Raw genomic sequence first — 11,534 nt, forward strand, 5'->3', positions numbered from 1 at the left:
AAAGCCTCCAACAGAGATTTGAAATCTGCTTTTGGTGAAATAGAGTGTGCCCGCTTCCTGCAATCCCCCATGATTAGCAGATGGAGTAATCTCCTTCGGGAAATGGGAAATAGAATGCATTACACTTCCATTTGTCAGAAGTTTGATTGATAAAATTAATTCGAAAGACCTTGTGAAATTGTTTAAAGAGTGATAAAGACTGTTTTATTAGCTAAGAGTTGTCACCCATGGCATGAAGAAACATAGGCATGGTCAAAAGTAGGTTCCTATGGTTGAATTGTTTATTACTCATTTTCCATGCTATCTGTATCACCCTTTTCCTTGCAACGAATCACCAATTATTCTCATATCCAAAACTGTTAATTAATCAAAAAGAAAAAAAAAACTTGGGTCCAAATATAAATCTCTCCAAATGCTTCGGATGGAATGTTACAGCCGTGTCTCGGGATCAATAAACATAGCAGCACTTATCTGAAAATAGTAGTAGTCAATTTCCCATAAATTGGTCAGGTTCAGAGCAATTTCCCTATTCAAAGGGAACCAAGGCAACAAATCAGGAGTCAGTTGGCTAAGACTTAATGGCACATAGTTTAGTTTTCTTAAATGTAAAGGCTAAGCAGCCCTGCAGTGTCCTTCCATAGGCAGAGTCACAGAGATACTAGAGAGGACAAGGAAGGGTGGGGACAAACTTCTTCTAAACTCTCCAAGTTAATAGGCTTGGTGCAAGTGCAACTGAAGCCAACAAAAAGGCCAATGGTTCAGCTAGGCAACTTTTTCATTCATAGCCCTTGAAAGACCTTAAATTAAATGACTACCCTTCTTATGAACCTGTGAGCTACATTGTAAGTTCAAATCTAGGTCACCACCAAATCAAAATGTCCATGTCGTTAGCGTGGCCAAGAAAATAGTCAATAGCCTGCAAGGACCATTCAACAAAAGATTCTGGACTGCTCAACCAATTTCCGGTTATTCATCTCATACAAGACAAACCAACCAATCTTGCATTGGACCATCTATGCCTAGATTGAAGAACTCATTTAAAAGGACGAATACAATAAAATTCCTTGTTTATAAAGCATCTGGAGGACCAATGATATATAAAATAAATGCACTCACAAGAAAAATAAATTAAAATGAGTTCAAAGGCTAAACATCTCTACCATGCATAATACAGAAATAAAGGGAAAAAATTTGGACCATGAGATAATCCAAGCTCCAGCATGTTAGTAGTGCTCTACTGGCCTTAACAAAATTCAGACCATCCAAAATAACATGCTATTCCCCTTCATGAATCAATTTCATAATCTAATATTCAAGCAAAGCAAGAAAATTCAACAACATTATTACATAATCAAACTTCCAAACAAAGCATGGAAATCTTCTTTAAAATATCAAAATAGGTCATAGCAATGACAGTAACAGTCCAGACAGCAAAAAATGTACATAAGAAATTGATATTGCAACTTATCTTTCAACAATGGCAGAGTGGCCTTGCCACCTAGAAGTCTGATCCAGCAAAAGAATTTACTGCCAAAATGGTCAAATGCTGGGTCATATTTTATCAGCTAGGTACTTTACGAGAGAGTTGACAGGCTTAGAAAAGTCAACATTTCCCGTTCCCTGGCTCCTAATTTTAATTCGAGCAAGGTAATCAGCTGCAATCCAAGCAAAACTCAACATCACGACAGGGTCAGCACCATCAGACTTCTGCAACTCTAACTTCTTCTCTACCCATTTAGGATGGTAAGTGACCTGGTACCATGCTGATGCCTTTCTTTCATACAATTCATTCCTGTCATCCTCATTAAGCTGCTCAATTTCCGAGTCCATACTCTCAAAAATTTGCCTGAATTCTTTCCTCAGGGCACCATAAGAATGACCGAGCTTCTCCTTCAAATCCCCTAACTTCCGACTGTTGTATTTGGGCATGGACCAGATGTGCCCAGTTACAACCTCTTCTTCCCTCTTAACTTTGTATTGTCCAAGAAGTCCAATCAACTGCCTGTCGTAGGAGCACTTTTTAACCCATGCATCATCAATGTAGTCAGCAGATCCTGTAACCTCAAGATCTGTATCATAATTGATGTCAGGAGAGTCAAGATTGATCTCGGAAGATTCAGAGAGATCTTCATCATATGCATCTTTGATATGACGATATAGTCTTCCCAAAATTTTTCTTGATTTGTATGACTGGTACTCCTCTTTACCCATAAAATCCGGGTAAAGTTTTGGTTTTAAATTAGCAGGCATTGACACAATCTTCCCAGTTTTAGGAAAATCAACAGCTGTAGCTGCTAACTCTGCGAGATGTATACATTTCTCATCTAGAGCACCATATTCACTAAGGTCAGCATGAACCACATGCGCATTGCAAATAGTCCCCAGGTGCTCATTCACCATGTTTTTTGCAAAAAAATCTATTATGTCCTGTAGAGTATATGTAAAATAAAACAGTCAAGAGATTTTGTCTTTCATCTACTTGGAATTTAAAATAGTTCAGTCATCAGAATACAAATCATAAACTGATATATTTTACTCAGAAATATATCTACTTTATTCCAAAAATTTAACTCCACTTTCTCCCATTTCAAGATTTTGTCTTTTGCACACTTGGAATTCAAATTACGGTATTCATCATGACGCAAATCCAAAACTCACTTGTCCTGTTTTTGTGATATATTATACTGTAGAATTTATTTGTGCTATTGCCACATTTTTGCTCATTTCTCCCAACGGAAATTATAGTAACACAAAGATTTACAACAAAATAAACTATTTCATAAACAGTCAGTGCCTTCCTAATACATCAATACCTAACAACATAGTGCCATTTAAGTAATAAAGACTAAGCTGGTTATTCAACCACAAAAGAACAATAACATAGCAACATATAGTTATGTGCTCAACCATGTATGTCTTCAATTGCAACGTGCCTTTTGATACTAGCTTTCAAGCAGCATACTAGAAACCAATATTGTTTGTAGTAACAAATGGAGGATTTTAGTCAGGAATACTAGTACTTTGTATACTGTAAAGAAAGGAAATAAACGAAAAACAATTGTGGAAACCCAGAGGTTCATAAAAGTTCAGTGATAATAACCAAACACAACAAACGATTACCTTATGATTGACTTCGCGTTGGATCTCTTTAGTCTCACCAGGGTCATACTGCATGGGTGGCCAGCTCTTCTTCCCAGGGGGGATAAGAAGATCTTCCCATGTGACAAAATAAAGGTCCCCATCAAGATCACTTCCAGAAGCTTCATTTGTATGGGGTCTCTCACCCTTTTGAGGGAAGACCAGACAGTCATACAAATGGTGCAAACCAGGGGCATCCACTGCTTCTAGAATCCGTATATCTCCAGGGTGAAGACAAGGATTCTTAGCTATAACCACCAACCCTTGAATTACTTCAAAATTTTTCTTTGTTTCAGCAAACCTAGAGCCATGTTTCAAGAAGCAGTTTTCTACAGAAGGATTGGATACTTGGATAAAGCATTGACCTTGTTCAAGTACTCCTAGTTCATCCAAGACACCCATCAACCACCTTCCTGAGGGAACAAAAATCCTAGCTTTTTCCCTCAGACCGCAAAGCTGAGATGCTCTTACACAAGTCAAGATTCCTCGTAAATGAGGCTCTGTTTGAGGCTTGAAACCTGCACTCAGCATTATTGCTGCAGCATTCCCTTGCTCAGAACATGAAGAAGTGAGAACTTCAAATGCTACATCAGTGTCCACAAGGATTTTGTTTAACTTAGAAACCATCGTATTTTGCATTTCCCAAAATACTTCATCTGGCACATACTGTGTTGAAAGCAATGTAATAATTTGTCTATTCAGGAAGCCAGGCTGAAATCTTGTCCAAGAACAGATTTCCAATGTTGTATGGTCAGAGAAGAACTTATTCATACTGCACCGTAAAGAAAGACGGACCCCATCACCTTCTTCTGGCCAACAAGCCACGACCCCTTTACAACCAGCATATCTAATTTGATAAGCACAAGGAGGATTCAGGTCCAGCTTCAATTTCTGAGCAACTTCCTTTGCAAGATCAGGTGTGATCTTGCCAATCCCATCTGAGAACACATATCCATTCCTCTCTATATCAGGAAGGAAAGGGTTGACCTCTGTTGAAGGAACTTCCACTGTCGCATATGTTGATGAGAAGCACTGACCCATCCTGGCAGCACATTTAGCAATATTTCGGTTTGTAAACTTCCCCATCCACCTTAGAATTTGAAGCACACTTGTCTTTCCATCTTCAGCAAAAAACCATGCGGAACTGTCTCTCAATTGATTGGCTGAGAAAGCAAGGAAAGAGTATTTGCGACCACACAAGTAAAAACCATCTGTTAGAATAGACCTTACCCTTTTGAACACTCCCGTTTTCTGAGAAAAGAAGGTCGATGTCACATCCCTCACGATTGAAGCAGCATAGTAAGTGAGCACATTTGCATTGATTGTCTGCATGCCTTCATCCATAAATGTAACCCTTAAAAACCGATCAGCGACTTCTTTATATTTCCTGAGAACCCTATTAGAAAGCTCAACTTCTGGAAGAAGACAATGAGCTTTGGTTGGAGTAATAACCAATCTTCTGATTTCAACAATATCATCCAACTGCTTAGGGCTCTTAAAAAGTATAGGATTCCTCAGCAGCCAATCATGGACAGTTTTCAGCCTCTTATAAGCATCAAAAACTGGACGCCTATAGGAATAGATGTGCTTTAGCGCAGCCACATTGACCTCCCTTGGTTGGTCTCTCAGTAGGTTAAAGAAGTCCTCTGATAGCTGATGTTGATTGAATATGCCTTTGTGCATTACAGCATTCACCAAAAACATTATTTCAAAGGGAATCCCCTCCTTGTAATCGATACAATAAAAGGGATCTGACATGGACCTCCCAAAATCAGGTTCATCACTGATCCTAAGTGGCCATCTGACGTAGTCCATGGGTACCCTTTGTTCTCTGAGATAATCCAAGGCCTTCTTCAACTTTGCACCATGACGAGGACGGATTACAACTCTGTATGTATTACACCGACCAATGGCCCCACTAGGGGTAAAATCTGTGGTCCTGATCCACTGATCATCATCATCCAACAGATCAAATGGAACTGATTCTTCAATCTCATCATCAGCAGTTCTATACCAGACCCGAGGTGAAGAAGCCAGCTGCAAGAACACTACTAAACCTGATGGCTCTGTGTATTGCTTAATCTCATTAATGTCTCTCACCAAGAACTCAACCTTAAAGTCACATTTTATCACCGCATACTCAGTTGTGCCTTTGAAAGAGAAGGCTGTATCTCTAGAGAAACAAAATTTGCAGGTGCCATCAAAAGGATCCACAAGAAAATCAACCCCAAAAGGAGGTCCTCTCCAGCCAACAAAGAACTCATCTCGGCTAACCATGCCTCCAATATCCAGGCAGACATCAGATAACTTAAAGGGCGTCGTATTCCTCCTCCTACGATTCAAGTAATATGGATTTTCAGGCCCCAAACTAACCTTCAAAAGCTGATTGTTGAAAACAAGCTCAGTACGACCTGCAGCATCTACAGCCCAAGTTGCTGTTAGAGGGGAGGCAAAATGAACAAATGCATGGGGCTCCACCTTCTTATAGTCATCTGTTCTTTGGATAACTGTACTGTCAAGAATCTCAAAGTTGGGATAGGACTCCGGTGGCGTCCATGAAGTCTTCAATCTACACCTCCAAACAACTCCAACTTCATTGTCAAAGTACTCCATGAGATCTTTGGCTGCAACATGTCTGCCAAATCCACCAACACTAACTTGAGTCACCACAGTGTCCTTTTCACTTCCTTGTGATTCCATATTCTTCAGAAAATTAACCACTTCAGATTAATACGCAGCAAATTCCTGAAACAAAACCCAACACAACATATTCATGAAAAACATGATGATTAGATAAGAACACACATTTGTAGGAATACATCCATATTTATTAATTAAAAATTCACATTTTAATTTTCTTTTTCACCTTCAACAACTAGTCAGAATAACATTAACATACTAAGCAAAAATACAGGGTAAATTTCTTTTATGTTATGGTTTACTTTATGACTACATGCCTTTTGAAGAAACACATTATGACTACATGCCTGTTGAAAAGATAATAATGAAAAAAAATTAATAATTAGTACAAATACTACCCTGCATTCTCTTCTCAAAAGCATTTTCTCTAGGAGGAAAAATTACAGACATATCAATTTGCTATTAACAACCCATGGAATTAAAAACACCAATGTGCCTAGTAGTAATAAAAGAACCAAAAAAGAGGGTAAGTGGGCTTCAGAGTTCAGACCAGAAAATCTCTTAAATGTATCACTATCAAGTTGACCTGAGAAACAAAGTAAGCACAGCCATTTGGGTTTCACAGGTTAGAGCTTTGCACTTCCAGAACAGAAGAAACAGAATATAACATGACAATTGAACTTTGAAAAGCATATTCTTCAAGTTTTCAGAACACTTTGGAGGACTGTTCATAACAAAGAACAACGATTTACCTTTATTCTTAAGCTCCTGTTAAAAATTAAAAATGAAAATGAAAAACTTCATCTTATAACTTTATAGACCTCATCTTCTGCTTTTACCCTTGAATTGCATTTATTCTTCAAGGATACACACTTAAATTTACAAAATATAACAATTGATGGAAAACAGAATTCATTTCAATTATCACTTGTAGTATGATATTCAGCACAGTAATACAAATAGAAAGCTTGAATCTTTTTTCATTGTTTTCATTACAGAAAGCTTGAATCTTTAAAGAAACCATGACTCAAACAAACAACACAAAATCTCAGCTTCATTGTCAATTCTATTTCTATATATCAGAAAATTAAAATTCAATATGATTATCTTCTACTAATCACATTACATCAAAATAGCCAAAGAAAGGATCAAGTAATGACAGCCAATCAATCATTGATCAAAGAATATAAATCACAAAAGAAAAATATTCAAAATTAACATCATTTATAACAATAAAATTTTGCAATACCCAAATCCCATTTCCCATTTCCCATTTTTTTCTTTTTTCTTATGAACCCTCCACTTTCTCAGCAACCAAACGAAATGATCATTGAAGATAAGAAACCAACGAAGTTAAACTTGAAAAAAACAAAGAAAAAACAAAATGGGTCGTAAGAAAAAGCTACTAACCTTGAGAGTTTTGCGTTGAGGCAACAAAAGAAGCAACCTTGAACAAGTTTGTAGAGCAAGAGAAAGAGAAAACAAACTTTGTGTGAGTTTAAGAAGAGAACTGAGAGTAAGAGTGAAAGACCCAAACTAAAATAAGTGTGCTTTTATCGTGATCTTTTCTAGTACTTCTCGAAGAAGTGGTTTGGGAGAGAGAGAGAACTTCTTGCTGTGTAAGTTACTTTTTTTTCCCGCTATTGCTTTTTCTGCCTATGCTTTTTTATTTCTTTCCTTATTCTTTTCCACCTGTGATTCCAGGTTCTGATCAATGGAGGTTTGAAAAATTTCCCACTTTCAGCAGTCCTTCTCCTCGACGATGCCTTGTAGAGAGTGAAACCTCCCATTTCCACCATTAATTAGCTTAAAAAAAGCATTTTTTTAATTTTTTATTATATTTAATTAATTTTTTCATTTTAAATCAAATAAATATTTATAACTAATTAACCCAGCCTCTTTTTATATTCATATTATGATCATGACACGTAAATTAAAAATATCATGTATATATTTTAATAAATAACATTTTGATTCAAAGCTGAAGTTAATTTGATACAAAATAAAAATATAAAAATTTAAATAAAAAATTATTTAAATTTTATTTAATAATTTTGAAATTTTTTAAAATACTATTCTAAAGGAATATTTTTTTAATTTCAATTAATAGAATATGAAAGTACAAATACTATAATTTAAATTTTTTAATTAATAGTATTTGAAAGTACAAACAATATAATTTTAAAAAATTATAAATGCAATGTATGATGCTATCTTTATATAAATTAATTATTATAATGGTTGAATTATAATGGAAGGAGTTTAAAAAATTACCCACTTTTGTTGATGGGCAGATCTTCTTGTACTTGATTTGACAATAAGCAATGAATGATTAAGCACAAACTTGGGTGCTAAGTTGATCTATTTTTGTATTTATTAAAAATTATAATTTTATTTATTAAAAGATTATAAAGTTATTTTTATATAATATTTAAAAGAATTATTAAATTATTTAAAAATTTTCAATAAAATTTTATTCTTTTAATACATTCAATCAAGATTTTATATTTTTATTTTAAATTAAATTAAATTTTTTATTTTTTATTATTTATTAAAATTTCACTTATCATTTTTATATCACATGAAGATAATATGAAGAGTGAAAATATTATGTGTTTATATCATTTTATCATATCATTGTTTATTATAAAGTAAAATATCTTACTTTTAAGTTTTAATCGAAATTTCAAACGAATTTTTTAATTTTTAAAATAGATATTTCGTCTCAAAAATATAAGTATAATTAACAAAGACTATAAAAAGATTAAAATATCTTTTCTTTCTTTGTTTATTTAAAAAAATATTATTGTATTTTTAAAAAATAAAAAAAAAATCCCTAGCTTGATGCTCATCGATCAAGGGTGCTCCCTTAAGGAGCCCAATCAAACTCCTCATTTGGAGAGGTTTTTTTTTTTAATTAATAAAATATTAATAAAACTATATAATTATAATTTTAAAAATTAATTAAAAGTAAAATTATTTTTTTTACACTTATCACATTATCAAATTGATAAAAACACTAACGGTTAGATTTACGTGTCTAAAAAAATATTTTTTAAAGTAAAGTGTTGATTTTAAAAATTAATAAATTTTTATATAATTTAGATCAAAATTTTAGAGTAAAAATATTTAACTTTTTATTATAATATATTAACGTCATGTCACGTTGACATTTTAATTAACGTAATAAAAATAAAAATTTATTAAAAAAATTAAAATAAATCAATATTTTTTTTAAATAATACTTAAAAGAAAATAGTGTTATAATATTTTAATACATAACTTAGTTGACACGTCCAAAAAGATGAAAAGAGACATGCGATTTTTGCACTTTGCACAATTCAATGGCACAAAATTTCCATGAAACCATTAGTGACGACAGCAAAATGTCACCAATTATTATATGAATAATATTCTAATAGCGATTGCTCCCAAAAGTCCGACATTGTTAATTAAACAAGGAAGCCATGGTGGATTACCCATTTTCCCTTACTTACTTCTTCGACTTTATAAACATTAAAAAAGAAAAAATTGTCACCAAAATTTAACAATTTATCTAGCTTGATTTTTTTAAATATTATGTTAATATTTTATATAATATTTTAAAAAATCTCTGAATTATTTAAAAAAACTAAATAAATTTTTATTTTTTATTATGTTTAATTAAAATTTTATATTAATATTTTAAGTCAAATAAATTTCTATTATTCATTAAAAAAAAATTTAGTGTTGAAGTTGTTGATTTTTTTTTTTTTTTCGCCATTGCTTCTTTCACGGCATTTATAGTCAAAAAGCTAAGGTAGACAAGGACAGATAACAATAAACCTGCTTCAACATCTTGGAAATTTTACAAGTGAAAGGCAAAATGAAACCAAAGATACCAAAGAAAAATTCAAATCAATTTAATTAGGAAACAATTGCAAAGAAATTTAATCGAAATTTCCTATGTTTGTACCAATTTTTTTTTATATATAATTGCTCCATTATAAGGGCCATCTTAGGCTTGCTTAAAGAATCCACCCTTTTGAGCTTTTTGCCATGGCCGGTCGCCATCATCCCATTGTCCTTTTTCGCCTCTAATTCTTCCTCATTTGTTCTTCATTGTTCTAAACAACCCATTAGAGGTATTGAAGTTACTCTCATGGAGGCCAATCTTGATCTTTCAATGACTTATGATTCTTCGAACACCACTGTCTTGCATACTGCTGCGTCACAAGGGCACACTGAAGTGGTGAATTTCCTCTTGGAAAAGGACAGCAGCGTGGCCGCAATAGCAAGCCGAAATGGGAAAACCGCCTTGCATTCGGCAGCAAAGAATGGGCATCTAGAGATAGTAAAGGCCCTTTTATCTAAAGAACCTGGAATCGCAACGAGAATTGACAAGAAGGGCCAGACAGCTCTACATATGGCGGTTAAAGGGCAGAACGTTGAAGTGGTAGATGAGCTGATAAAGTCGGATCCTTCTTTAATAAACATGGTTGATGCTAAGGGCAACACTGCTTTGCATATAGGAACTCGAAAGGGTCGGATTCAGGTAGTTAACTCATAGTGTCTTATTGCAAGTACTGAAATGGTTTTCCTTCTGGATATGCTTTAGAATAAGCCCTAAAACTTTAGTTTCTGATATGATGGGTTCTAAGTATTACTTTGCAACAAATAACTAACCAAAAGTTGCTGGTAGAATACTAATTTTCTCATATAAAGTTGGCAAATTAAGTCTGTGACCCTGTCTAATCACCAATGCATTCTTTCAGATTGTTCAAAAGCTGCTAAACCACAGTGGAGATCACAAACTAGTCATCAACAAGTTTGGGGAAACGGCTCTTGACACTGCAGAGATATATAAGCTATCTGATATTGCAGGCATCTTAAGAAACCATGGAGTTCAGTGTGCCAAATTCATCGAGCCACAACCTACAAATTCGGCTCGAGAACTAAATAAAACTCCAAGTGATATAAGGAATGAGGTTCATCAACAGCTTCTGCGTACACGCCAAACAAGAAAACGAGTGCGAGATATTGCTAAGAAGCTTAACAGAATGGAAGTTCATGGTCTCAATAATGCAATCATCTCCACTACAGTGGTGGCGGTTCTCATTGCCACAATTGCATTCGCTGCCATTTTCAATATCCCAGGCCAATATGCTGACAGTCCTGAAGATACTACACCGTTTATGATTTTTATTGTCTCCGACTCCGTTGCCCTCTTCATATCGTTGGGTGTTGTGTTAGTGCAAACCTCAGTTGCAGTTACAGGGAGACAGGCAAAGAAGCAGTTGATGGCAGTTATTAATAAGCTCCTGTGCTTGGCATGCGTGCTGGTTTCAGTTGCATTTCTTGGCCTTTCGTATATTGTAGTTGGAGAAGATGAGAGGTGGTTAGCTAATGTTGTTACTGGTATAGGGACAGTTATCATGGTATCAACACTGGGGACATTGTGCACCGTATTGAGGATTCAGAAGCTCGGGTCATCTGGAGGTCAGCAACCACCAGTAGATCATCATACACCGACTGACAAAGATATTCTGAATGATGAGGATTTTGAGATAATCGATGCAGTTTGAGCTTTGATGCGCCTCATATGGTTCTCCCCTCCCACCTGCAAGCTTTGTCACATGGTAAAATGATCATGCTGCTTTGTGTTATGACAGCTAGGTCAACGTCGGGTGTGCTCCGATGCATGTTTAGAGTTGATGTTTAAGTTTTATCTAGACACCTCATCTTGTTCCAATCTTTTAGAAAAATTTCATAATGAT

At 34.7% G+C, this 11,534-nt stretch overlaps 2 protein-coding genes across 2 annotated transcripts; one reads left to right on the top strand and one right to left on the bottom strand.

Annotated features, from left to right (window-relative positions):
• On the bottom strand, positions 1,135-7,545 carry LOC18587800 (RNA-dependent RNA polymerase 6). Its single transcript, XM_018128216.1, has 3 exons — positions 7,189-7,545; positions 3,121-5,883; positions 1,135-2,427 (listed from the first exon to the last, which is right to left on the bottom strand). Exons 2-3 carry the CDS (start codon positions 5,836-5,838, stop codon positions 1,552-1,554), a joined length of 3,594 nt encoding a protein of 1,197 aa, XP_017983705.1. The 5' UTR covers positions 5,839-5,883; positions 7,189-7,545; the 3' UTR covers positions 1,135-1,551.
• Positions 9,806-11,534, top strand: LOC18587801 (ankyrin repeat-containing protein At5g02620). The gene is made up of 2 exons (XM_018127048.1): positions 9,806-10,312; positions 10,533-11,534. The coding sequence occupies exons 1-2, from the start codon at positions 9,920-9,922 to the stop codon at positions 11,340-11,342; spliced, it is 1,203 nt and encodes a 400-aa protein (XP_017982537.1). The 5' UTR covers positions 9,806-9,919; the 3' UTR covers positions 11,343-11,534.

Source organism: Theobroma cacao, chromosome 9 (assembly GCF_000208745.1).
Source record: "Theobroma cacao cultivar B97-61/B2 chromosome 9, Criollo_cocoa_genome_V2, whole genome shotgun sequence".
NCBI lineage: Eukaryota > Viridiplantae > Streptophyta > Magnoliopsida > Malvales > Malvaceae > Theobroma > Theobroma cacao.

Bases quoted from the DNA above. Each gene is read 5' to 3' on its own strand.
- LOC18587801 (XM_018127048.1), top strand. From the start codon at position 9,920: ATGGAGGCCAATCTTGATCTTTCAATGACTTATGATTCTTCGAACACC. The intron at 10,313-10,532 runs GTAGTTAACTCA...GCATTCTTTCAG, and splicing joins CTCGAAAGGGTCGGATTCAG to ATTGTTCAAAAGCTGCTAAA.
- LOC18587800 (XM_018128216.1), bottom strand. From the start codon at position 5,838: ATGGAATCACAAGGAAGTGAAAAGGACACTGTGGTGACTCAAGTTAGT. The intron at 2,428-3,120 runs GTAATCGTTTGT...TATACTCTACAG, and splicing joins AACGCGAAGTCAATCATAAG to GACATAATAGATTTTTTTGC.